This window comes from Aquarana catesbeiana, linkage group LG05, assembly GCF_042186555.1.
Source record: "Aquarana catesbeiana isolate 2022-GZ linkage group LG05, ASM4218655v1, whole genome shotgun sequence".
NCBI lineage: Eukaryota > Metazoa > Chordata > Amphibia > Anura > Ranidae > Aquarana > Aquarana catesbeiana.
In genome coordinates this window covers 530122077-530143766 of record NC_133328.1, presented here as the reverse complement: position 1 = coordinate 530143766, position 21690 = coordinate 530122077, and the positions used below count along the sequence as shown (strand labels likewise).

Genomic DNA, 21690 nt, shown 5'->3' with positions numbered 1-21690 from the left:
AGACTGCCTAGCAACAGGGGTTTCTGGTGAGTAAAAAAAATTTTTTTTTTCAAATGTTTTTTTTTATATTTTTTAAGAATGTTAATGTAATTTTTTTTTTTTTTTTAGGGTGGCCCTCCACTTTAAAGCCTGTAAAAGCATGTAAAAGCTTTGGACACTTTTACAAGTGTCAAGCTTTTTTTCTTATAAAAAGCTGCTGGCATCTTGGGGAGTTAAATAAACGTCCTGTGTGCATGAGACCTAAAAGTTACCTAAAACAGTTACAATCAAGGGATGCCATGATTGATAACTGTCACAATTGTTCTCTCAACCAAACTGTCAAGCCATGAAATGGGTGGTGTCATAACTGATCTTGTGTGCAGCACCATGGCAACTGAAGATCAAATAGAGGCTAAGATGGTAGCCTTCTCGGCTCTAAAGGATAGGAGGGTTTAGTTCCACTTTAACCTTTTGTTACATTTGATTTCTTCTTATTTGAAACTCACATTGGGATTTTTCCATGAAAAGTTGATAATCACTACACCTGCTCAGCTAAAGATTCACAGAAAATTGCTTTCTCTGCCTTATGAATTTTTGTATGAAAAATATGTTACTTTTCATTTTGGAGATAGCGCTCATAACTCCTGTAAAATGGAATTCCCTTGGTGTTTACTGAGTCCAAAGACATCCTTTAAAGGAACTCAATTTATATACATTATAGATACCAGTTTGATTATGGTAGGAGAATTAAACTTACTCTGACACCGAAATACAATAATCTCAGGAATTTGCTGCGGAATTTCCAATCTGACATTTGATCTTAAAAAGAAGAAGCAAAATAGAATGAATGTTAATTTAGAATACTGTATATTGAACATTTTATCATAAAGTGTGGTAGTTCTCTAAAAGAAATCAAAATATATGAAAAGCAAATAAAGCGCATATATTATGGGTAAGGAGGAATGAATCTGCCTCTGAGTTATGTTCCATGAATCTTGCTTGAAAAAACCCATAGAGGTCTATAGGTAGTGAATCTAGTTATTCAATTCTGGCTATTTTTAGTGCTAATAGGCAAGCTATTTTCAAATAAAAGTTATGGGAAGCCATGTACTACCTAGGCGGGAAGGGGGCAGGGGGGGGAGCATATACTAATGCCAAAATAAAAAGTTAAAAAATATCTCTCCCTGTATAGACTTGTCAGCTCTTCCTGACAAAAAAATTCTGGGTTTTGCTAACTTTTATGTCACAGGGTATGGGTGCAGTTGTTTTTCAAACGCTATTTTTTTGGAAACAATACACTTTTTTTAATTTGAATGCAAAAAAAAATCACAATACGTTACCCAATTTTTGGTAGGGGATTTAAGGGGATATGCAGAGTAAATAGAAACCAAACATGTCACGCTTTAAAATTGTGCACGCCCATGCAACGGCGACAAATTAAGTAAATTTTAGTATCCATAGGCGATGTTTTCAAAGCCTTTACAGGTCACCACTTTAAATTGACACAGGAGGTTATTTTTACACTGTCACTTTAATTTTTATTTTTTATTTTTTGATCACTTCTATTGCTGTCACAAGGAATGTAGACATCCTTGTGACAGCAATAGGCATGTGATAGATACTCTTTATGGAGTGAACTGGGGTCTATAAGACTTCAGATCCCTCCTCTGCCCTTAAAAGCATTTGATCACACCAAAATTGGTGTAATCAAATGCTTTTGCTTTTTAAAAATGGAGCCTTCTACACCTGGGTAACCCAGGAGTGATGTGACGTCATCGCTTCCGGGTTGCTATACCATAAAGCCAAACAAAGCCGATCTGGTCTTTATTGGCTCCATAGTTGTGCGCAGCCTATTGCATTAGGGTGTGCACCCCAAAACTGCTGTGAATGGTGGGTGTGACCAAATTGTGCTACAGAGGGAGGGGCTAAAAGGGGAATACTTAAATAAAACAAAAGCCTCCCTGTAGCCATTAAATATGCTTTTGGTCTTCCCTCTCCCAGTAGGGTGCATTCACACTAATGGCGGGGGACATTAAAGGGAGCTTCCAGATTCTGATAAGCCCTTTGCCTGCAGACCCCCACAACCACCGGGCCAGGGTTGTGGGGAGGGAGCCCTTGTTCTCAACTCTGCCAACCTTAATAATCATTGATAGCAGTAACCTGTCATGAATAACAGTGAAAGTAATACTGCTATTATGCATGAAGTTCAGCTCCTGAAGTACGGGTAAATGTTCTGGCATTTGTCCAAATGCCCAAATAGCCAAGGTTTGGTCTGAACTTGTGTTTGGACTGAAACTTACGCTCATCCCTATTAATGATGTTTGAGCAAAAATGGCACCTTCTTCTAGGGATAAAAGGAGGATGAAGGCATTGTTAAGGGGAGTATTGTGATCCCTTTACTGTAATATTTAATGTGCATTATTATTATTATTATTTTTATTATTATACAGGATTTATATAGTACATACAGTTATCATTAAAAATAGTGTATATATCTTGGTTAATGCTGCCTTTAAACGGCACAATTAAAGTCATAGATTAAATACATTTAAATACAAAGTGAGATGTATTATCTATTCATGTAGTTCTTTGATTTACAGGTCTACTACACATTACAGCTCTGGAGACCTGAGTTTTCTTCTCTTCCCCCCAGCTTGTGACTTGACAATGAAAAAGAAGCAGCAAGCTTACCCGTGCGTCACTATGCTTTCTCCAGCTATCAGCACATGAATTGATTGACTCCTTGTCCTGCTTCTTCCTCTCTACTCTGATATCTGCTGTACAGGGACTGCAAGAGACTGATGGCAAGACAAATGCATGAACTGCCTGCATTAAAAAATATAGGGGTGTGGTCTGGTCCTGGTCCAAGATGGCCACTTAGCTCCTGAGCTCTGACACCATGAGGTCCAGCAGTCTCACTAGCAGAGGTACTACCTATGGAATGACAAGGAGAACAAACCGCAGTGCCTCCGCTACCAGGTCCCACTCACCCTGAGACCTGAGAACCCAGTTGAGCAGTAATATCCTGGAGTTATTCTGCACACAAAGGTAGAGGGCGCCATGTCTGGCACACAGGCCTCTTCACGGATATCCTGCTCTCCAGGCACTAGCCCTCTCTGATAAAAAGAAAGAAACAACGCTGCCATAGGCACAAAAGAAACGTCAGCACTCAGCCTCAATGATCTACATGAGATTGCAGCAGATATAAAAAAATACCCTCTCGGCAGCTATCTCTGACTTGCTAGATGACATCCACACCATCAGTGCCAGAGTGGGGGAGGTGGAGAGAATGGAAGCCCGCCATGATACCTCACTCTGTCAATTCACTTAGTCTCACTCCATTCACCTGCGAGAGCTCCACCGTCATCTGGAAGACCTTGACAACCGTGCCAGGCGCCACAACTTAAGGGTAAGAGGGTTGCCTGAAACCATTGAACCCAGCCAGCTTACCCGCACCACTGTTGCCCTATTCAATGACCTATTAGAGAGGCCCCCAGACGCCTTAATAGAGATGGAATGCTTACACAGAGCACTCAGACGTCGAGGAAGAGACACAGATCCCCCAAGGGATGTAGTCTGCTGCCTGGTTAGTTTCCCCCAGAAGGAAGAAATCCTTAGGAAACTACACCCAACCCCTCCTTCCTCCTCCCTACTTCCCTTACTATTGTCCATCTCTCTCCCCTTCCAGACTACCCCCATTTACTCACAGTGTAGATTTGCTTCTCCCAAATTTTCTTGTTTAACCCAGTCTTTATCGTGCCTTACATGACCCACTCTGTGAATTCAACCAAACCCCTATCACTCAAGATAGTATCCTTAAACGCAGAAGGCCTCAACATACCTGAAAAGAGGTCGCAAATTTTAGCTAACATGTATAGCATGAAGGCAGACATCATATTCCAACAGGAAACCCACTTAAGATCAAAAGCTATACCCAAATTAGAAAACTCCTATTTTCCTCACATATACTGCTCTAACTCCTCCACATCCAAAACTAAGGGAACATCCATTTTGCTGTCAAAAAATCTTCCTCTCCAAATTTCAGACACTCTGGCAGACGAGCAAGGATGTTATGTCTTCATAAAAGGCACACCAAGGGCCACTATAGAAGAGAGAAAAAATAGGCCCACTTCCCCTATCTCAGTGCTATGGTGCTTCAAATCTTTCACAGCATACAAAAATTGATTAAAATATAGATTAAAATAAAATACAAAATATACCGTAGTTATCAGCAGCTGCTAAAACTAAAACGTATAAAAACATTCACAAGGTAAACGGGTCCAAAAGTACATACCAGTACCAGATATTTACCAAAACAGCACTCCTGTCATTAGTTAATATGACTGGCTTTCATATGTTAATATTCATATGAGAAAAGAATCACACACATTAGAATGACAAATAGTGATAAAAAAGTCCAGAAAAGACACAGGCGTTGTTCCTGGTGTTGATTGATAAGTGTGCACCTTTTACCAGAATCTTCACACCTGTGCGTCACACTCCTCACACGCCTTACGGTGACCAAAAGTGATGTTTTGCATTCCACAGTCTGAGAGAGACAACCGGAAGGAACAAATGGAGGCTGCCCAGTTCAATGTGACTACCTCTGACCATTCCTGTCTCTACAGTAGACGGGTGATAATGCAGACACTGATACAAGGGACCAGCTTTTATGCAGATTGTTGGAAGGTTTAATTTTTAAACAATTGGAGAATTGCAATAAATGGTAAAACTGAACTGTACTATGTGGAGTTCTTCTCATATATTCGAATACCTTTGGGGATTGCATGCAGCTCTGGTCTAGCCCATACTGTGGATGGCAGCCATTTAAAGTGATTTGAGGCTTTCTGGTGAAAGGTGCACACTTATCAATCAACACTAGGAACACCGCCTGTGTCTTTCTGTACTTTCTTTTCTCATATGAATATTAACATATGAAAGCCAGTCATATTAACTAATGACAAGAGCGCTGCTTTGGTAAATACCTGGTACTGGTATGGACTTCTGGACTCGTTTACCTTGTAAATGTTTTTACACGACAAACCTATCACCCTAGCTAACATATACGTACAGTCCTAACACTTCCCAAGTTCCATTCTTTAAATCAATTACCTGCTTACTAACATTCTTCCAATCTGGCATTCTCATCCTAGGAGGAGACTTCAATGTCCCACTTGATCCTCTTACTGACACCTCCACAGGTACTTCCCACCTCCCATATCGTGCCCTAAGACAAATCAGACTCTCCTTCCAAGAACTCTCCCTCCATGACACGTGGAGAACCTTGCACCCCCACGACAAGGATTACACATATTTCTCGGCCCCTCACAACAAATGAACCAATGTTCAATGTTCAATTCCGACCACCACCCAATCACCCTCTGCTTAACTTTCCCAGCGTATAACCACACTTCCAAAATTTGGAGACTTGACTCAAATCTTCTGACTGACAACGAAGGAGTCATTAACTCCTTGCATAGCATGAATCTATCCACGGCCGCCGCGGTCACCCCCTATTCAAGAGTCCAGCCCCTATCAGGACACCGGGCGCATGAAGTACAGCGGCGGAGGTGTTTTTTTGAAGCACCTGATTAGAGCCATAGACTCGAATAGGCTTCAAAATAGGGTGGACTTGTGGCACAGAGCATTACGCTTGGAGCCCACCCAGGTGTGTTAGAAAAGCAAATTTATATTTGCTTTTCTAACACTGAATCGCCTTTCCGCCAACCAGGAATCGTGGGTCTGATACCCCTTTCCCAATTGGCTGAAAGGTCAGGCCATCCTATTGAATGCCTAGGAGGAGGGGGATGCGCGGTGGAAGCCGCTGTGATCCACACCACAGGAGGAGGAAGAAAGCTGCCAGACACGCTGCCCGCTCACTTCCTAGATGGGGTAAGTGCGGGGCTTTGATGTCCCAACTGTCCTCGGGGGGGTTGTCTGTCAATAGGACAGGGCATAGATGGATCGAAATCTGTCTGGTCCCTGATGAACTTCAATTCATCTATGGCCAGCTTAAAGTTTTTATAAGGTACTACATGGTGTATATAGGGCTCAATTAACAAAGCTGACACAGCAGGATAAGAATTCTTATTTTCAAACAAATTGACAGCTCATGTCCAGCCCTTGGTCCATTGAAACCTTTTTTATTTTTTTTTATTTTTTATTTTTGTCTTACATTCATCATTATTCCTAATATATATCCATTTTTAATCATATATGAATATATCTCTAGCAATAATAATGGTAATATTGTAATGTGATACTTGATCCTTATATTTACAGTGCAGCTATTTTGTTTTATCTGCTTTGTATTGTCTTGTTTTACTCCGTCTCCAGTAGTAACATTGAATTCTCAGCTACTGGCCGTCTACAAGCCAAGAGTTAAGGGCTCAGCTATGTCTTTTGTGCTTTTTTTTCCCCCTCCCACTTCCCTCCCTTTCTTGCCCTTCTTGCTCTATGCAGCAGCCCAGCTTTCTCCTTCCTTCCCCTCCCATATTCCTCCCCTTCCTACCATTTTGGCTTTATAAGCCCATCACTTCCTTTCACTGTCCATGCATTTGAAAAAGAGGGCAAAGTCCCTGGAAACACATCATGCACACTCCCTCTCCCGCAATCCACCAGGCATTTTGACAGTTGTCATTCTCGTGTGCAGCCTAGAACGTTCCTGCTAATATCCATACTTTGAGCTGGCTGGCTCCCTGTCATCCTCGGTCTTTGCTTGCTCAGTGATGCCTACAGTCTCACACTGATTACAGCTGCTTGGTTTCAGTTGTTCCCTACTAATGCTGTTTCGTGTTAACTTGTGTAAGTGTGATGCTTATTTTAATAAAGTGTTTTTTATTTGATACTGACCTTAGCGCCCTGCTGTTCGTTCTCTTCTACATTGAAAATATGATTGCAGACTAGAGTGGAGCCAGCAGCACTCACAATAATGAGTCAATGAGGATGAACTACTCCTGCAATGTGATGGATTTTGTATGTTGTTTTCCTACCCTCCCACAGACAAAGTTCTCTCTCTCCCCTCCCATAAAGTCATGTTTGGTAACTTCCCCCTGCCTGAATGCTCGTTTTGACATTTTAAAACACAGCCTGTTGCTGTGAAACTCACCCCTGATCTTCTTGTCACGAAGTCAGAGCCTCAGGCCCACACATTAACTGCCATGATTGACTGCATGTGGAAGAGACATTCCGCAGAGGACGGCTTCTGGGAGGGAGGGAGGGGGAAAGAGCAGCAGCGTGACAGCCTGCCAGTGCCCTGAGCTCAGGCAATCACAAATCGGCTAGTATCAGAACTGCAAAAGCTTGTTCTTGTACATTGAAAATAACGAATGGAAGCAAAGCGCCCTGTTTTACTGCATGCTCCCCCAATAACAGACAGTCAAAAATTGCAAGCCTCCCTGACCTCCCCCCCTTGTCTACATCCCTGCTTTAGTGATGTGTTAATAATTACAGAACTGCATTAATCTGTGTCATTTATGTTTGTCTAGATTTCAGATTTAAGCTGACAGTAAACATTACAGTCTGATAATACTTTGGGGTTGATTTACTAAAACTGGAGAGTGCTTAATCTGGTGCAGCTCTGCATAGAAACTGATCAGCTTTCAGTTTTTTTTTGGTAAAAGTTTTACTAAAGTCAGATTTTTTTTTTTTTAATTAAAATAACAAACATGTTATACTTAACTGCTCTGTGCAGTGGTACTGAACAGAGTGACACCCATGCTCCTCTTCTGGGGTCCTCGGCGGTGATCTTGGCTCCTCCTCTTCTTTTTAGGCCAACCATAACCGGCCGCTAGCTATGGGGAGAAACGTAGTCTGCATGCTCCTGACCTGTGTGTCTATGGAGCCACGCTCCATAGACTTACGCAGCGGGAATTAGACCCGCCCCCCCATTTCCTCTTCACTTCATTTGATTGACAGCAGCAGGAGCCATTGACTGTGTGAAGAGGAAGTGATGGGAGAATAGATGCAGCCGTGCACAGTGCTGATCTCTTCTCCCCTCTCTTACTCTTCACACAAGGAAGGGGGGCACAGGGAAATTGAAAATGTTTTTTACTTTAACAAATTCAGCCCCGGAAGATTTGGCTGCTAAATGACCAGGCCATTTTTTGCGGAACTGCATCGCTTTAACTGACAATTGCATGCTCCTGCGATGCTGTACCCAAACACAATTTATGTCCTTTTTTCCCACAAATAGAGCTTTCTTTTGGTGGTATTTGATCATCTCTGCGGTTTTTATTTTTTGCGCTATAAATAAAAAAAGAGCGACAATTTTGAAAAAACACAATATTTTGTACTTTTTGCTATGATAAATATCCCCAATTTTTTTTTAAAAAGCAAATTTTTTACTCAATTTAGGCCGATATATATTCTTCTACATATTTTTGGTAATAAAAACGCAATAAGCGTATATTGATTGGTTTGCGCAAAATTTATAGCGCCTACAAAATAGGGGAAAGATTTATGGCATTTTTATTATTATTTATATTTTTACTAGTAATGGTGGTCAGCGATTTTTATTTGGACTGCGACATTATGGCAGACAGATCGGACACTTTTGACACATTTTTAGGATCATTGACAATTATAATGCAATCAGTGCTATAAAAATGCACTGATTACTGTGTAAATGTCACTGGCAGGGAAGGGGTTAACACTAGGGGGCAATGGCAAATGCACGCTGGCTTGTAGGCGATCAGCAGGATGAGGATGTGAGGACATGATGCACCTCACAGGGGGGGGGGGGGTCTGACCGCATTGCCGACGGAGCGCACGAGGGGACCTGGGGAATGCCGTGGTGGAGCCGCTGAGTGAGAGGCAGCGGTCGATCCATAGATGAAGACTCAGCAGGACGGAACTGAGGCAGTGGAAGCAGTAAGGTACTATTGCAAACAAAATATAGATTGAACTATTTTGAACTGTGCTAAAATCTGATAGCATAAATCTGCCTACTCCAGTATATTCTCACAAACACCTATATACACCTGCACTGGCCCGCATATATCAGCATAACTCTGTAATATAAATAGAGTACCGCACATACCTGCAAATACCAGCTTATCCCTGCGTATCTGTATACAACTTTGACAGCACTAGAAAGTGCTATGGTATATATCTGTACATTTCTGCATATAATAGCAAATATCTGCAACAGCTAAAACAGCCGCTTATACCAGCACTTACCAACATAAACCTGCTTGTATGAGAACCTCTCTGTACTACCTACATTTCCAATATACATCTACAGAGGTTAAATATATACCTGTACATAACCGGATACACCGATATATATTTGCATAAACAAACCTATCCCTGTATCCCCTGGACCTGTTTGTCAGCGTATTGGATGGCCATATGGACTTTTTTCCTTCCATAATCCTGCCTCAGTATACCAGCTAGCAGGCATAGTAGTTAGCCTGCAAGTCAGTGCAAACCAGTTACCCTCTATTACACGTTCCAGGCTACAAATATGGACTCCAACTTTGCCTATATGTTTGGTTGAGTTTACTTCAATCTAGCGGACACTCTGAAGCTCAGATTTTTTATGTATACTTGCCATACCTACATACAAATCAGCATAATGCATTAGTGTACATCAGCGGTGTCTAGAACATATTTACATGTCCCAGCATTCACTCTGAATAGTGTTAGGATTTGCTACAGTTTATATCAGCATATATTTGTGAAACTCAGCATTTTTCTGTACATGTCAGTATATACCTGCATATACCTGTTCATATTTCCCCCCTTTTTTTTTTTATCAGTACTGGATCCTGTGGATGTTTTTGTTTTGCAAGTACCAATATCCACAATATCCAGATTTAATCGCATGCAAATGCATACTTCAGCACAGAACTGTAAGGACTAGTGCCCCGTACACACGGTCGGATTTTCCGATGGAAAATGTGTGATAGGACCTTGTTGTCGGAAATTCTGACCGTGTGTAGGCTCCATCACACATTTTCCATCGGATTTTCCGACACACAAAGTTTGAGAGCTTGCTATAAAATTTTCCGACAACAAAATCCGTTGTCGGAAATTCCGATCGTGTGTACACAAATCCGACGGACAAAGTGCCACGCATGCTCAGAATAAATAAAGAGATGAAAGCTATTGGCCACTGCCCCGTTTATAGTCCCGATGTACATGTTTTACGTCACCACGTTTAGAACGATCGGATTTTCCGACAACTTTGTGTGACCGTGTGTATGCAAGACAAGTTTGAGCCAACAGCCGTTGGAAAAAATCCTAGGATTTTGTTGTTGGAATGTCCGAACAATGTCCGACCGTGTGTACGGGGCATAGTGCTTTTCGGTATATTCCTGCAAATAATTAACTCAAACTTACAAAAGACAGTATATGCTTGTGTATCATTGGATGTATTGGTAGAAACCTGCATATATCTGTTTCACAGTTTCCCCTTGGGCCGTGTATAGGTGCACTAGTCGTTTTATAACTGGGACTTCACTGATAGGTTCCTTCATAATCAGCTGGCCTAATTACCTGTTTTTCTGTACAATAGTTAGCCGGTGTCTTGCCGAATAAGTTCCCTCGGCGGATAAGTTCCCCCTGTACTGCGCAGGCGCAGCGCCTGCGCAGTATGAACTCCTGACAGCCGCCGGAGATAGCCGAAGCTCAAGATTGGACAATCAGCTGTACACGGCGCCTGCGCTCTGGGTCCAGGTTCCTTCCCTACCATCCAAGTGGACCTAGAGGGGGGAATCTAAAAGAGCCAAACGAAGCGAGGCCGTGCCCGAAGCGTGGCGAGCGAAGCGTGGCGAGCAAAGCGAGCCCGCGAGGGGCCCTCTTTCAGCCGCCGTGTACAGCTGATTTTCAGCTATTCCGCTTCGGCTATTTCCGCCGGATACTACTGCGCAGGCGCAGCGCCTGCGCAGTAGAGGGGGAACTTATCAGCCGAGCGGAACTTTCTCGGCAGAACACCGGCTTGCTTGTTCGACTAGCCATATTCAACCATTTGCCCTCAGCAATATAGATGGACTAAATCCAGGGGCGGACTGACCATTCTGGCATTCGGGCACTGACCGAGGGCCCGCGGGGTCAGGGGGGCCCCATGAGTGGCTCAGTCTGCCCCTGGAGGTGCCCGCAGCTTATCATGCAGATTGCGGAATTGAGAACACTATGCCCCCCCCCGAGGAGCAGTGAACTAAATCCTTGCTTGCCGAGAGGAGCGAGCTGGCCGGGATGGATCAGAGAGTGAAAGAGCAATCACGGAGCCATCAGCGGCAGCCGTACGGGGATTATTGCAGACTGAGACAGGCGTGCCTCCGGCCACCTCTCCCCCTAGGGAACTCAGCTGAGGGGCGGAGCCATATCTCACTGCCGCGGGGGACTGTTGTGTCAGTAAGGGAGCTGGAGGCTGCAGTGCAGAGTGCACACAGAGCAGACAGACAGCGGAGCGGAGTCTCATCTTCGCATTGGCCACCCACACTGATCTGCCTTGTGTGCAGCAGCAGGTCAGTGGGATAATAACAGACAGCAGCAGTTGTATGCATTATGTTTTTCTAAGAACTTGCCCTGGCCCATGATACTCTCCTGGTCCCCCCACCCCCACAGTGTCCCCCTGTATGTGCTCTCCCTCCAGTGTCCCCCTGTGTGTGTGTGCTCTCCCTCCAGTGTCCCCCTGTGTGTGCTCTCCCTCCAGTGACCCCCTGTGTGTGCTCTCCCTCCAGTGTCCCCCTGTGTTTGTGCTCTCCCTCCAGTGTCCCCCTGTGTGTGTGCTCTCCCTCCAGTGTCCCCCTGTGTGTGTGCTCTCCCTCCAGTGTCCCCCTGTGTGTGCTCCCTCTCCAGTGTCCCCCTGTGTGTGCTCTCCCTCCAGTGTCCCCCTGTGTGTGTGTGCTCTCTCTCCAGTGTCCCCCTGTGTGTGCTCTCCCTCCAGTGTCCCCCTGTGTGTGCTCTCCCTTCAGTGTCCTCCCAGTGTCCTCCTGTGTGTGCTCTCCCTCCAGTGTCCCCCTGTGTGTGTGTGCTCTCTCTCCAGTGTCCCCCTGTGTGTGCTCTCCCTCCAGTATCCCCCTGTGTGTGTGTGCTCTCTCTCCAGTGTCCCCCTGTGTGTGCTCTCCCTCCAGTGTCCCCCTGTGTGTGCTCTCCCTCCAGTGTCCCCCTGTGTGTGCTCTCCCTCCAGTGTCCCCCTGTGTGTGTGTGCTCTCTCTCCAGTGTCCCCCTGTGTGCTCTACCTCCAGTATCCCCCTGTGTGTCTGTGCTCTCTCTCCAGTGTCCCCCTGTGTGTGCTCTCTCTCCAGTGTCCCCCTGTGTGTGCTCTACCTCCAGTATCCCCCTGTGTGTGTGTGCTCTCTCTCCAGTGTCCCCCTGTGTGTGCTCTCCCTCCAGTGTCCCCCTGTGTGTGTGCTCTCTCTCCAATGTCCCCCTGTGTGTGTGCTCTCTCTCCAGTGTCCCCCTGTGTGTGTGCTCTCCCTCCAGTGTCCCCCTGTGTGTGTGCTCTCTCTCCAGTGTCCCCCTGTGTGTGCTCCACCTCCAGTATCCCCCTGTGTGTGTGTGCTCTCTCTCCAGTGTCCCCCTGTGTGTGCTCTCTCTCCAGTGTCCCCCTGTGTGTGCTCTCCCTCCAGTATCCCCCTGTGTGTGTGTGCTCTCCCTCCAGTGTCCCCCTGTGTGTGCTCTCCCTCCAGTGTCCCCCTGTGTGTGCTCTCTCTCCAGTGTCCCCCTGTGTGTGTGCTCTCCCTCCAGTGTCCCCCTGTGTGTGCTCTCCCTCCAGTGTCCCCCTGTGTGTGTGCTCTCTCTCCAATGTCCCCCTGTGTGTGTGCTCTCTCTCCAGTGTCCCCCTGTGTGTGTGCTCTCCCTCCAGTGTCCCCCTGTGTCTGCTCTCCCTCCAGTGTCCTCCTGTGTGTGCTCTCCCTCCAGTGTCCCCCTGTGTGTGTGCTCTCCCTCCAGTGTCCCCCTGTGTGTGCGTGCTCTCTCTCCAATGTCCCCCTGTGTGTGTGCTCTCTCTCCAATGTCCCCCTGTGTGTGTGCTCTCCCTCCAGTGTCCCCCTGTGTGTGTGCTCTCTCTCCAATGTCCCCCTGTGTGTGTGCTCTCCCTCCAGTGTCCCCCTGTGTGTGTGCTCTCCCTCCAGTGTCCCCCTGTGTGTGTGCTCTCCCTCCAGTGTCCCCCTGTGTGTGTGCTTTCTCTCCAATATCCCCCTGTGTGCGCTCTCCCTCCAGTGTCCCCCTGTGTGTGTGCCCCCTCCTTCCAGTGTCCCCCTGTGTGCGCTCTCCCTCCAGTGTCCCCCCTGTGTGCGCTCTCCCTCCAGTGTCCCCACCTGTGTGCGCTCTCCCTCCAGTGTCCCCCTGTGTGCGCTCTCCCTCCAGTGTCTCCACCTGTGTGCGCTCTCCCTCCAGTGTCTCCACCTGTGTGCGCTCTCCCTCCAGTGTCCCCCTGTGTGTGCTCTCCCTCCAGTGTCCCCCTGTGTGTGCTCTCCCTTCAGTGTCCCCCTGTGTTTGCTCTCCCTCCAGTGTCCCCCTGTGTGTCTGTGTGTGCTCTCCCTCCACTGTCCCCCTGTGTGTGCGCTCTCCCTCCAGTGTCCCCCTGTGTGTGTGCTCTGCCTCCAGTGTCCCCCTGTGTGTGTGCTCTCTCTCCAGTGTCCCCCTGTGTGTGTGCTCTCCCTCTAGTGTCCCCCTGTGTGTGTGTGTGCTCTCCCTCCAGTGTCCCCCTGTGTGTGTGCTCTCCCTCCAGTGTCCCCCTGTGTGTGCTCTCCCTCCAGTGTCCCCCTGTGTCTGCTCTCCCTCCAGTGTCCCCCTGTGTGTGCTCTCCCTCCAGTGTCCCCCTGTGTGTGTGCTCTCCCTCCAGTGTCCCCCTGTGTGTGTGCTTTCTCTCCAATATCCCCCTGTGTGCGCTCTCCCTCCAGTGTCCCCCTGTGTGTGTGCCCCCTCCTTCCAGTGTCCCCCTGTGTGCGCTCTCCCTCCAGTGTCCCCCCTGTGTGCGCTCTCCCTCCAGTGTCCCCACCTGTGTGCGCTCTCCCTCCAGTGTCCCCCTGTGTGCGCTCTCCCTCCAGTGTCTCCACCTGTGTGCGCTCTCCCTCCAGTGTCTCCACCTGTGTGCGCTCTCCCTCCAGTGTCCCCCTGTGTGTGCTCTCCCTCCAGTGTCCCCCTGTGTGTGCTCTCCCTTCAGTGTCCCCCTGTGTTTGCTCTCCCTCCAGTGTCCCCCTGTGTGTCTGTGTGTGCTCTCCCTCCACTGTCCCCCTGTGTGTGCGCTCTCCCTCCAGTGTCCCCCTGTGTGTGTGCTCTGCCTCCAGTGTCCCCCTGTGTGTGTGCTCTCTCTCCAGTGTCCCCCTGTGTGTGTGCTCTCCCTCTAGTGTCCCCCTGTGTGTGTGTGTGCTCTCCCTCCAGTGTCCCCCTGTGTGTGTGCTCTCCCTCCAGTGTCCCCCTGTGTGTGCTCTCCCTCCAGTGTCCCCCTGTGTCTGCTCTCCCTCCAGTGTCCCCCTGTGTGTGCTCTCCCTCCAGTGTCCCCCTGTGTGTGTGTGTGCTCTCCCTCCAGTGTCCCCCTGTGTGTGTGCTCTCCCTCCAGTGTCCCCCTGTGTCTGCTCTCCCTCCAGTGTCCCCCTGTGTGTGCTCTCCCTCCAGTGTCCCCCTGTGTGCGTTCTTCCTCCAGTGTCCCCCTGTGTGCGCTCTCCCTTCAGTGTCCCCCTGTGTGTGTTCTCCCTCCAGTGTCCCCCTGTGTGTGCTCTCCCTCCAGTGTCCCCCTGTGTGTGCTCTCCCTCCAGTGTCCCCTTGTGTGCGTTCTTCCTCCAGTGTCCCCCTGTGTGCGCTCTCCCTCCAGTGTCCCCCTGTGTGCGTTCTCCCTCCAGTGTCCCCCTGTGTGTGTTCTCCCTTCAGTGTCCCCCTGTGTGTGTTCTCCTTCCAGTGTCCCCCTGTGTGTGTTCTCCCTTCAGTGTCCCCCTGTGTGTGTGTGCGCTCTCCTTCCAGTGTCCCCCTGTGTGTGCTCTCCCTCAAGTGTCCCCCGGTGTGTGTTCTCCCTTCAGTGTCCCCCTGTGTGTGTTCTCCTTCCAGTGTCCCCTTGTGTGTGTGCACTCTCCCTCCAGTGTCCCCCTGTGTGTGCTCTCCCTCCAGTGTCCCTGTGTGTGTGCTCTCTCTCCAGTGTCCTCCATTGTGCTCTCCCCCCCCACAGTGTCCCCCTGTGTGCTCCCCCCCCACAGTGTCCCCCTGTGGGCTCTCCCCCCCCCGTGTCTCCCTATGCAGGTGTGGCTTAAGTGTGGGGACACAGGGGGCCCCATGATCTTCTATTGCCCGGGGGCCCCATGAGTTGTCAGTCCGCCCCTGACTAAATCCCAACCTGCTAGCTATGCAATAATACTTTAAAGTTTGTAGTAACTTACACATGCAACTGTAGCTCTCCTGCAGACCTGTTGATCCAGCTTTTCGCTCATTAACGCGCACAATATACTGCCTGGGGCCATCGACCAGAAGGAAGGTAGAGAAATCCTACAATTCGAACCACCACAATGTTTCCCTTAAAGAAGAATTTAAATACACTAAACTGGGGAAACATAAAATCACGATTAAAAAAAACAGTATGAAAGGCAGGACTTCAAAGAGAAGTGACCTTAAAACCCCTAAGGGTAAAGCAAACACCAGTACGATCAAACAATATCTAACAAAGGACACAAGCCCTGAGAGTCCAGGACTGGGAAGGCAACAACAGCAGGGCAAACAAGATAAGAAAAAAGAACTCAATAAAAACAAAAGCGAGACCTCCGACCTTTCCAGAAAAAATATAAGTACAGAGAGTGAACCAGATACAAGCAGGATGGACGAACAGAATGCAGGAGCTCAAATTCCAACAAAACTAGATATGTCGGAGATGTTACTGAGATTAAAAAATTCAAATAAAGGGGAAATTACTGCACTACGAGCAGACCTGGGACCGTTGTTGACTTGAATTGAAAAGATGGAAGAGAAAACAGACAAGCATGCTCAGGAACTCAATAAACTCAAAGAGCAAGTAAGAACAACGCAAATAAATCAAAGAAAAAAAATCTTTATGAATTGGAAGATCAGGAAAATCAAAGTAGAAGACAAAACTTGAGAATCCGAGCCCTTCCAGAGGAAAACGGTGAAGACTTTAGGAAAATGATGAAGTCAATATTTAAGCCCTTACTGGATAAAGGCGTTGATGAAAGACAAAAGATCGATAGAATCCACCGGGTTAGAAAACCTAAAAATATAACAGCAGACCGCCCTAGAGATATTCTAGTCAGATTCCAGAAGTATGAAGAAAAAGCAGAAATTTGGGGTAAAATGAGGGGAAGATCACCTATAAGGTATGAAGGGGTTGAGCTTCAAATTTTTGCAGACCTAGCACTTGCCAGGTGACGACTCCTCAAACCATTGCTGGATCAAATGCGAACATCAAATATTAAGTATAGTTGGGGATTTCCAGCATGCTTGATATAAAGATGGCAGATCTTCAAGACTAAGGTTTCCGGAAGATTTACCGGATTTCTGTACTAAGTTGGACTTACAAGTTCCAGTGATACCAGGCTGGTCGGAGGGAGAAAGCTTCCTTTAGGATGATGGACATTTGAAAAATTTTTTTTTTGGGAAAATGTTCCAAAACTCCTAAAAACAGGTAGGGGTTCATGGTGTGTGGAGGTGGGGCAGGGGGGAGGGATGGTAGGGTGGGGTGGAGTAAAGGGAGTCTGAGAACGGCTACTCTGTATTCGCTGGTGCGTTCCTTTTCCATCCCTCCCTACACTTGGGGGAAGTGGGGGGGAGGGAACCGGGGAGGGGGTCAGAGCCTCACCTTAAGAGAGGAGAACCATCGGTGGAAATGAAGTACAGTTCCACTTTTGGTTCAGAGGGCAGAAGAGGCCAAAAAAAGGGGGGGGTGGGGGGGTGGGGGGAGGTGATGGAGGTGGGAGGAGGGAGGTGAGGGTGGGGGGGAGCGGGGGGGAAGAGGTACCTCTCAACTAAGCATGGTAACTAACAATAGAAGATAACAATTAAATTCCTGTCATAGAACGTCCGTGGATTGAACACTCCCACTAAGAGACATAAAATCTTGAAAGAATTAAAATCTTATGGTGCAGAAGTTGTGTTTCTACAGGAGACTCATCTATCGCACGATACAAATGTTAACTTATTTTCTAAAGACTTCCCGACATGGTACTATGCCGACTCGTCAACAAAGAGAGCTAAAGGGGTGGCAATTGGACTCGCTGCTGGGGTACGGTTTAATTTGGAGGAAAGGATGACTGACCCTGAAGGCAGATACCGCTTCTTGAGGGGCTTCCTAGGGTAAATGGAATGTACATTGGCAGACATATATGCCCCCAATTTGAACCTAATAAAATACCTGAAAAAGGTTATGGAGAAATTGATGGATTTTAAGAAAGGAACTGTGATAATGACTGGAGATCTGAACTTTTGCATGGAACCCAGATTAGATAATATGTCCAGTGTGCAGGGAACTAGAAATGTATCACTAAAAATGATTAAACAGAAATTGTATCAACATCAACTATCCGATGTATGGAGGATCATGCATCCTAAAACACATGATTACACATTTTACTCCCCTGTACATGGGACATAGCCTAGAATTGACTACATAATGGTAGATCATAAAGCATTGGAGTTGGTAACTGAAACAAATACAGAAATATCAACGCTATCTGATCACTCCCCAGTAATTACTATAATGAGAGTAACAGGAATACAAAGACCATCTTACACCTGGCGATTAAATGAATCACTAATACAAAATAAGAAAGAAGTAGAAATAGTCCAAAAGGAGTTGGAGTACTATTTTCGGTCTAACGATACGAAAGAAATTTCTTTCGCGACCCTCTGGGAGGCCCACAAAGCCTACATAAGGGGTATACTTATTTCCATAGGGGCGGGGAAAAAAAAAGAGAGAACAAAAAAATATGAAATTAGCAATAGATGAAATATATAGACTAGAACAAGTACACAAAAAACATAAGGGAAAACACCAGGACACATTTCATCAACTGGTAGTAAAGAGAGACAAATTAAAGGACCTTATGGCACAGGACACAAAAAGGACATTTAATAGAATCCTAAAAGACAGATACCAAAGGGAAAATAAAACAAGTAAATATCTTGCCAGGATGTTAAAAAAGAAAAAATCAATAAACTACATAGAAAAGATTCAAAATAAACATGGGGAAATGGCACAAGACAAAGGAGTTAACAAATGTGTTCAAATATTACTATGGAGCATTGTATTCAGTAAACCAAATGGGGCAACAAGATAAAGATAAAGCAAGAAAATTAAAAGAGTTTTTAGCAAGAGCGGGGCTCTCCCAAATACCTGAAAGTGACAGGGGAATGTTAGATAAACCTATAATTGAAGAAGAAATTAATAAAGCATTACAAGACTCTGCCCCGGGAAAAAGCCCTGGACCTGACGGGTTTACGACTTGCTACCTTAAAAAGTTTAAGGAAATTCTAATACCAAGGCTTTGTCAATATATGAACGGACTGGGTGTAGAGTATGACATGAGTAGAGAGGCCTTGTCTTCTTCAATTACAGTCATCTTAAAGGAGGGGAAAGATGGAACACTCTGCTCAAATTATAGGCCAATATCCCTGCTAAATGCCGATACGAAACTATATGCAAAATGTGACAGGCCTAGCCGGGAGAGAGACTTTTGGAGGGGACTGAATGCTAGCCTCTTGCCGATCGATCGTGGGGCCCTGGCATTTGGGGGAACGGTGCTGTTTGTGAGCTGTATGCCTAGGGACCCTTGAGGTGGTATTACTGTGGATTCGGGTCCTGGTCCCCCAGGACACACAGACTCTGGGTACCCTGGATTTACCATATTAGAAATACTGGCTGATTCATAATGCTGGGACAAATACTGTTAGGAGATGCTGATGTCAATTCCAGCCACCTGTCTGTCTGTTGCCTGCTAGAATGTGTATTGTAAATAAGTCTAGTATGGGATCTAAGAGTCATTAGATCCCCATTGTTGTTTGTGTTAATTAACTTTGCTATTGTGTGAACAAGAGTTCGGTGCTGATTTGTGATAATGTTGATTGGGTTTTCTGAGCTACAAGACAGCCAGTCTGGCCTAAAGGTCATGTCTGAGTCATCTAGGCTGTCTAAAGGGATTAGTTAATTAGCCCATGTTAATTAGATTTCTGGTCACTGGTGTATGTTCAGAGTAATATGAGCAGGAGGTATACACCTCCTCTTTTACTGTATAAAAGAGCCTGTATTCCTTTCAATAAGAGAGATTCCTGGTTGAACTTACAAACAGCCTGCCTGGCGTTTGTTCTGAGCTACACAACTGGATTAGAACGGCACATAGCTGTAGTTCTAATCCCGGAGCATCGGATGACTGAACCATCAGACGTGCGATCTGCAATCTGATTCTTTAGCCGCAGAGGAGTGTCGGAAGAGTGGAACCGAGCGAGCAAGGGGCTCGTTACACAAAAGTTTTAGCTACAAGGATAAAAGATTTGATGAATGAACTTGTTCACCCAGATCAAGTCGGATTTATCCCTGAGAGGGAGGGGAGAGCAATGGAGTGAGAACTTTGCTCCTCCTACAGGAAATAAAGAATAGTGGGTCCCCAGGTCTATTCTTGTCAATAGATGTTGAAAAAGCCTTCGACAGGGTAGACTGGGGACTCATGATAAAAACACTAGAATTCATGGGACTGGGACCTAGAATGATCCAGTGGATCCAAGTTCTATATAAACAACCGACTGCAGTTATAAAAATTAGTGGGGAGTCACCCCCCCCCCCCCCTTCGAAATGAAAAATGAGACGAGACAAGGGTGTCCCTTCTCCCCGTTACTTTTTGTATTATTCCTGGAACCCCTTCTCGCAATGATCCGGCCTAACCTAGACATAGGAGGTATTAAGATCGGGGATGAAGAACACAAATTGGCAGCATTTGCCGATGATGTATTATTCTACATATCCAACCCTAGGATAACATTACCAAACTTACTTAAAACACTAAAACAATACGGAGAACTTTCACATTTCAAAAGAAATCTTAATAGATCTAAGATCTTAAATATAAACATAAGTAAACGGGAAGAACAGAGTTTACAAAAGGATTTCCAGTTTCCATGGAGGAAGGAGGGGTTAAAATACCTAGGGGTAAAATTGGCGACTTCTTTTAAAAAAAATATACAAAGCAAATTACATCCCTTTACTAGACGAAATTAAAAATTATATTAAAAAATGTCATCAAGACCCCTTTCTTGGATAGGGCGAATCAACACGGTCAAGATGGTTTTACTCCCGAAGGTCACATATAAGTTTCAAATGCTGCCCATAGCACTACCGTATTATTACTATAAAACATTAAAATCTATAATAATGAAATTTATTTGGCAAAATAAAAATCCCAGAATCTCTTTTGCAGTTCTGAGACGGGAAAAAACAAGGCGGCCTAGCGGTTCCCGATGTTAAAAAAATATTACTATGCAGTGGTATTATCACGAGTGGTGGAGAGGGCAAGGGTGAAAAGTGAAAAACGATGGGTTAAAATAGAAAATATTTTGTGTGAAGTACGGTTAAATAGTTTAATATGGAACCCTCCACATCACAGGGTATTGGAGTAAAACACACGAGATCACACGAAATGCACTTAAAATATGGGATTTGACCCATAAACAAAGTAAATGGAAATATAACTCACCTTTAATTTTTTTGAAAGATAACGATTATTTTACACCAGGGAAAAGGATAATAGGAGGGAATTGGATAAAAAGAGATAATGCACAATTAAAGGATATAATCAATAAAGAGAAAATAAGCACACTTTCTGAGCTACAACAAAACACGGATTTAATGTTGATCAACGAATGGCGCTACCTCCAGTTAAAGCATTTTGTAGAAAACTTGCCTCAACCAATAAGAACAGTAAACTAATTAACGCCATTCGAGCAGCTTTGTACAGCTGGAAATGCAAAAAAGGATATCTCACGGCTTTATAAAATGCTTGTTCTGATTATTATAAGGTATATATTTACTGATCGTACTGTTGCTTTAAATTGGCATCCATTATTAAAAGGAACTGTAGTATATTACGCCCACTTCCTGCCCAGCAGACATTATCAGATAATCTTTCTACAGTGAAGGAAGCATGTTAAAGACCTCCACTATTTTTTAATACTGGCCTTGGAAGCATAAGTCTGTAACTAGACTGTCATTGATTTTCAATTAATTAGTATATGTTCTACTAATTCAACTACATTTTACATGTGTGTTGGTGGGATGTTTCTGTCAGGAAGTTCATTCAGCTAGGCCACATTTTTGCTAGCTAGTGCCTTAACAATATTGTAGCATGCCTGTTACTATTTTCATTTGTGATGTAATGTTAAATGCTAATGCATATTTTTATAATTTGTGTTTTGCAGTTTTACAAAAAACTTATTCTCAGTAAAGATTACAACTATTAGCCCTTCCTCCTGAGTCTTTATTGAGAAGCTGTTAGCTGTCTGCCAAGCCTTGTGCTTTGAACACATTGTGAGGGCAGAACAATGCTATTGGCAAACGATGAACTGGAGGTACCGCCATTCTTAATTAAATGGGAAAAAGAATTAGGGTCACTCGAGTATAAACACAAGATTGGGAAGATCTTGAAATTAACACATAGCTGTGCCATAGATATTAGGATGTCCGAAATGAACTAAAAATGCTTGACAAGGTGATCTGTCACTCCTGACGGAGAAATCACAGGCGTGCTGGAGAGGCTGTAAGGACGTTGGAACGATCGC

At 45.5% G+C, this 21690-nt stretch overlaps 1 protein-coding gene across 2 annotated transcripts in view; it reads right to left on the bottom strand.

Moving 5' to 3' along the window:
• Positions 1 to 21690, bottom strand: part of LOC141145233 (NXPE family member 4-like) — a 136119-nt gene that overhangs the window by 73863 nt on the left and 40566 nt on the right. For both annotated transcript variants that reach the window (XM_073631742.1, XM_073631743.1), the window contains exon 4: positions 737 to 798. In XM_073631742.1, the coding sequence (XP_073487843.1) occupies positions 737 to 798 (62 nt within the window). The remainder of the gene's footprint in view (positions 1 to 736; positions 799 to 21690) is intronic.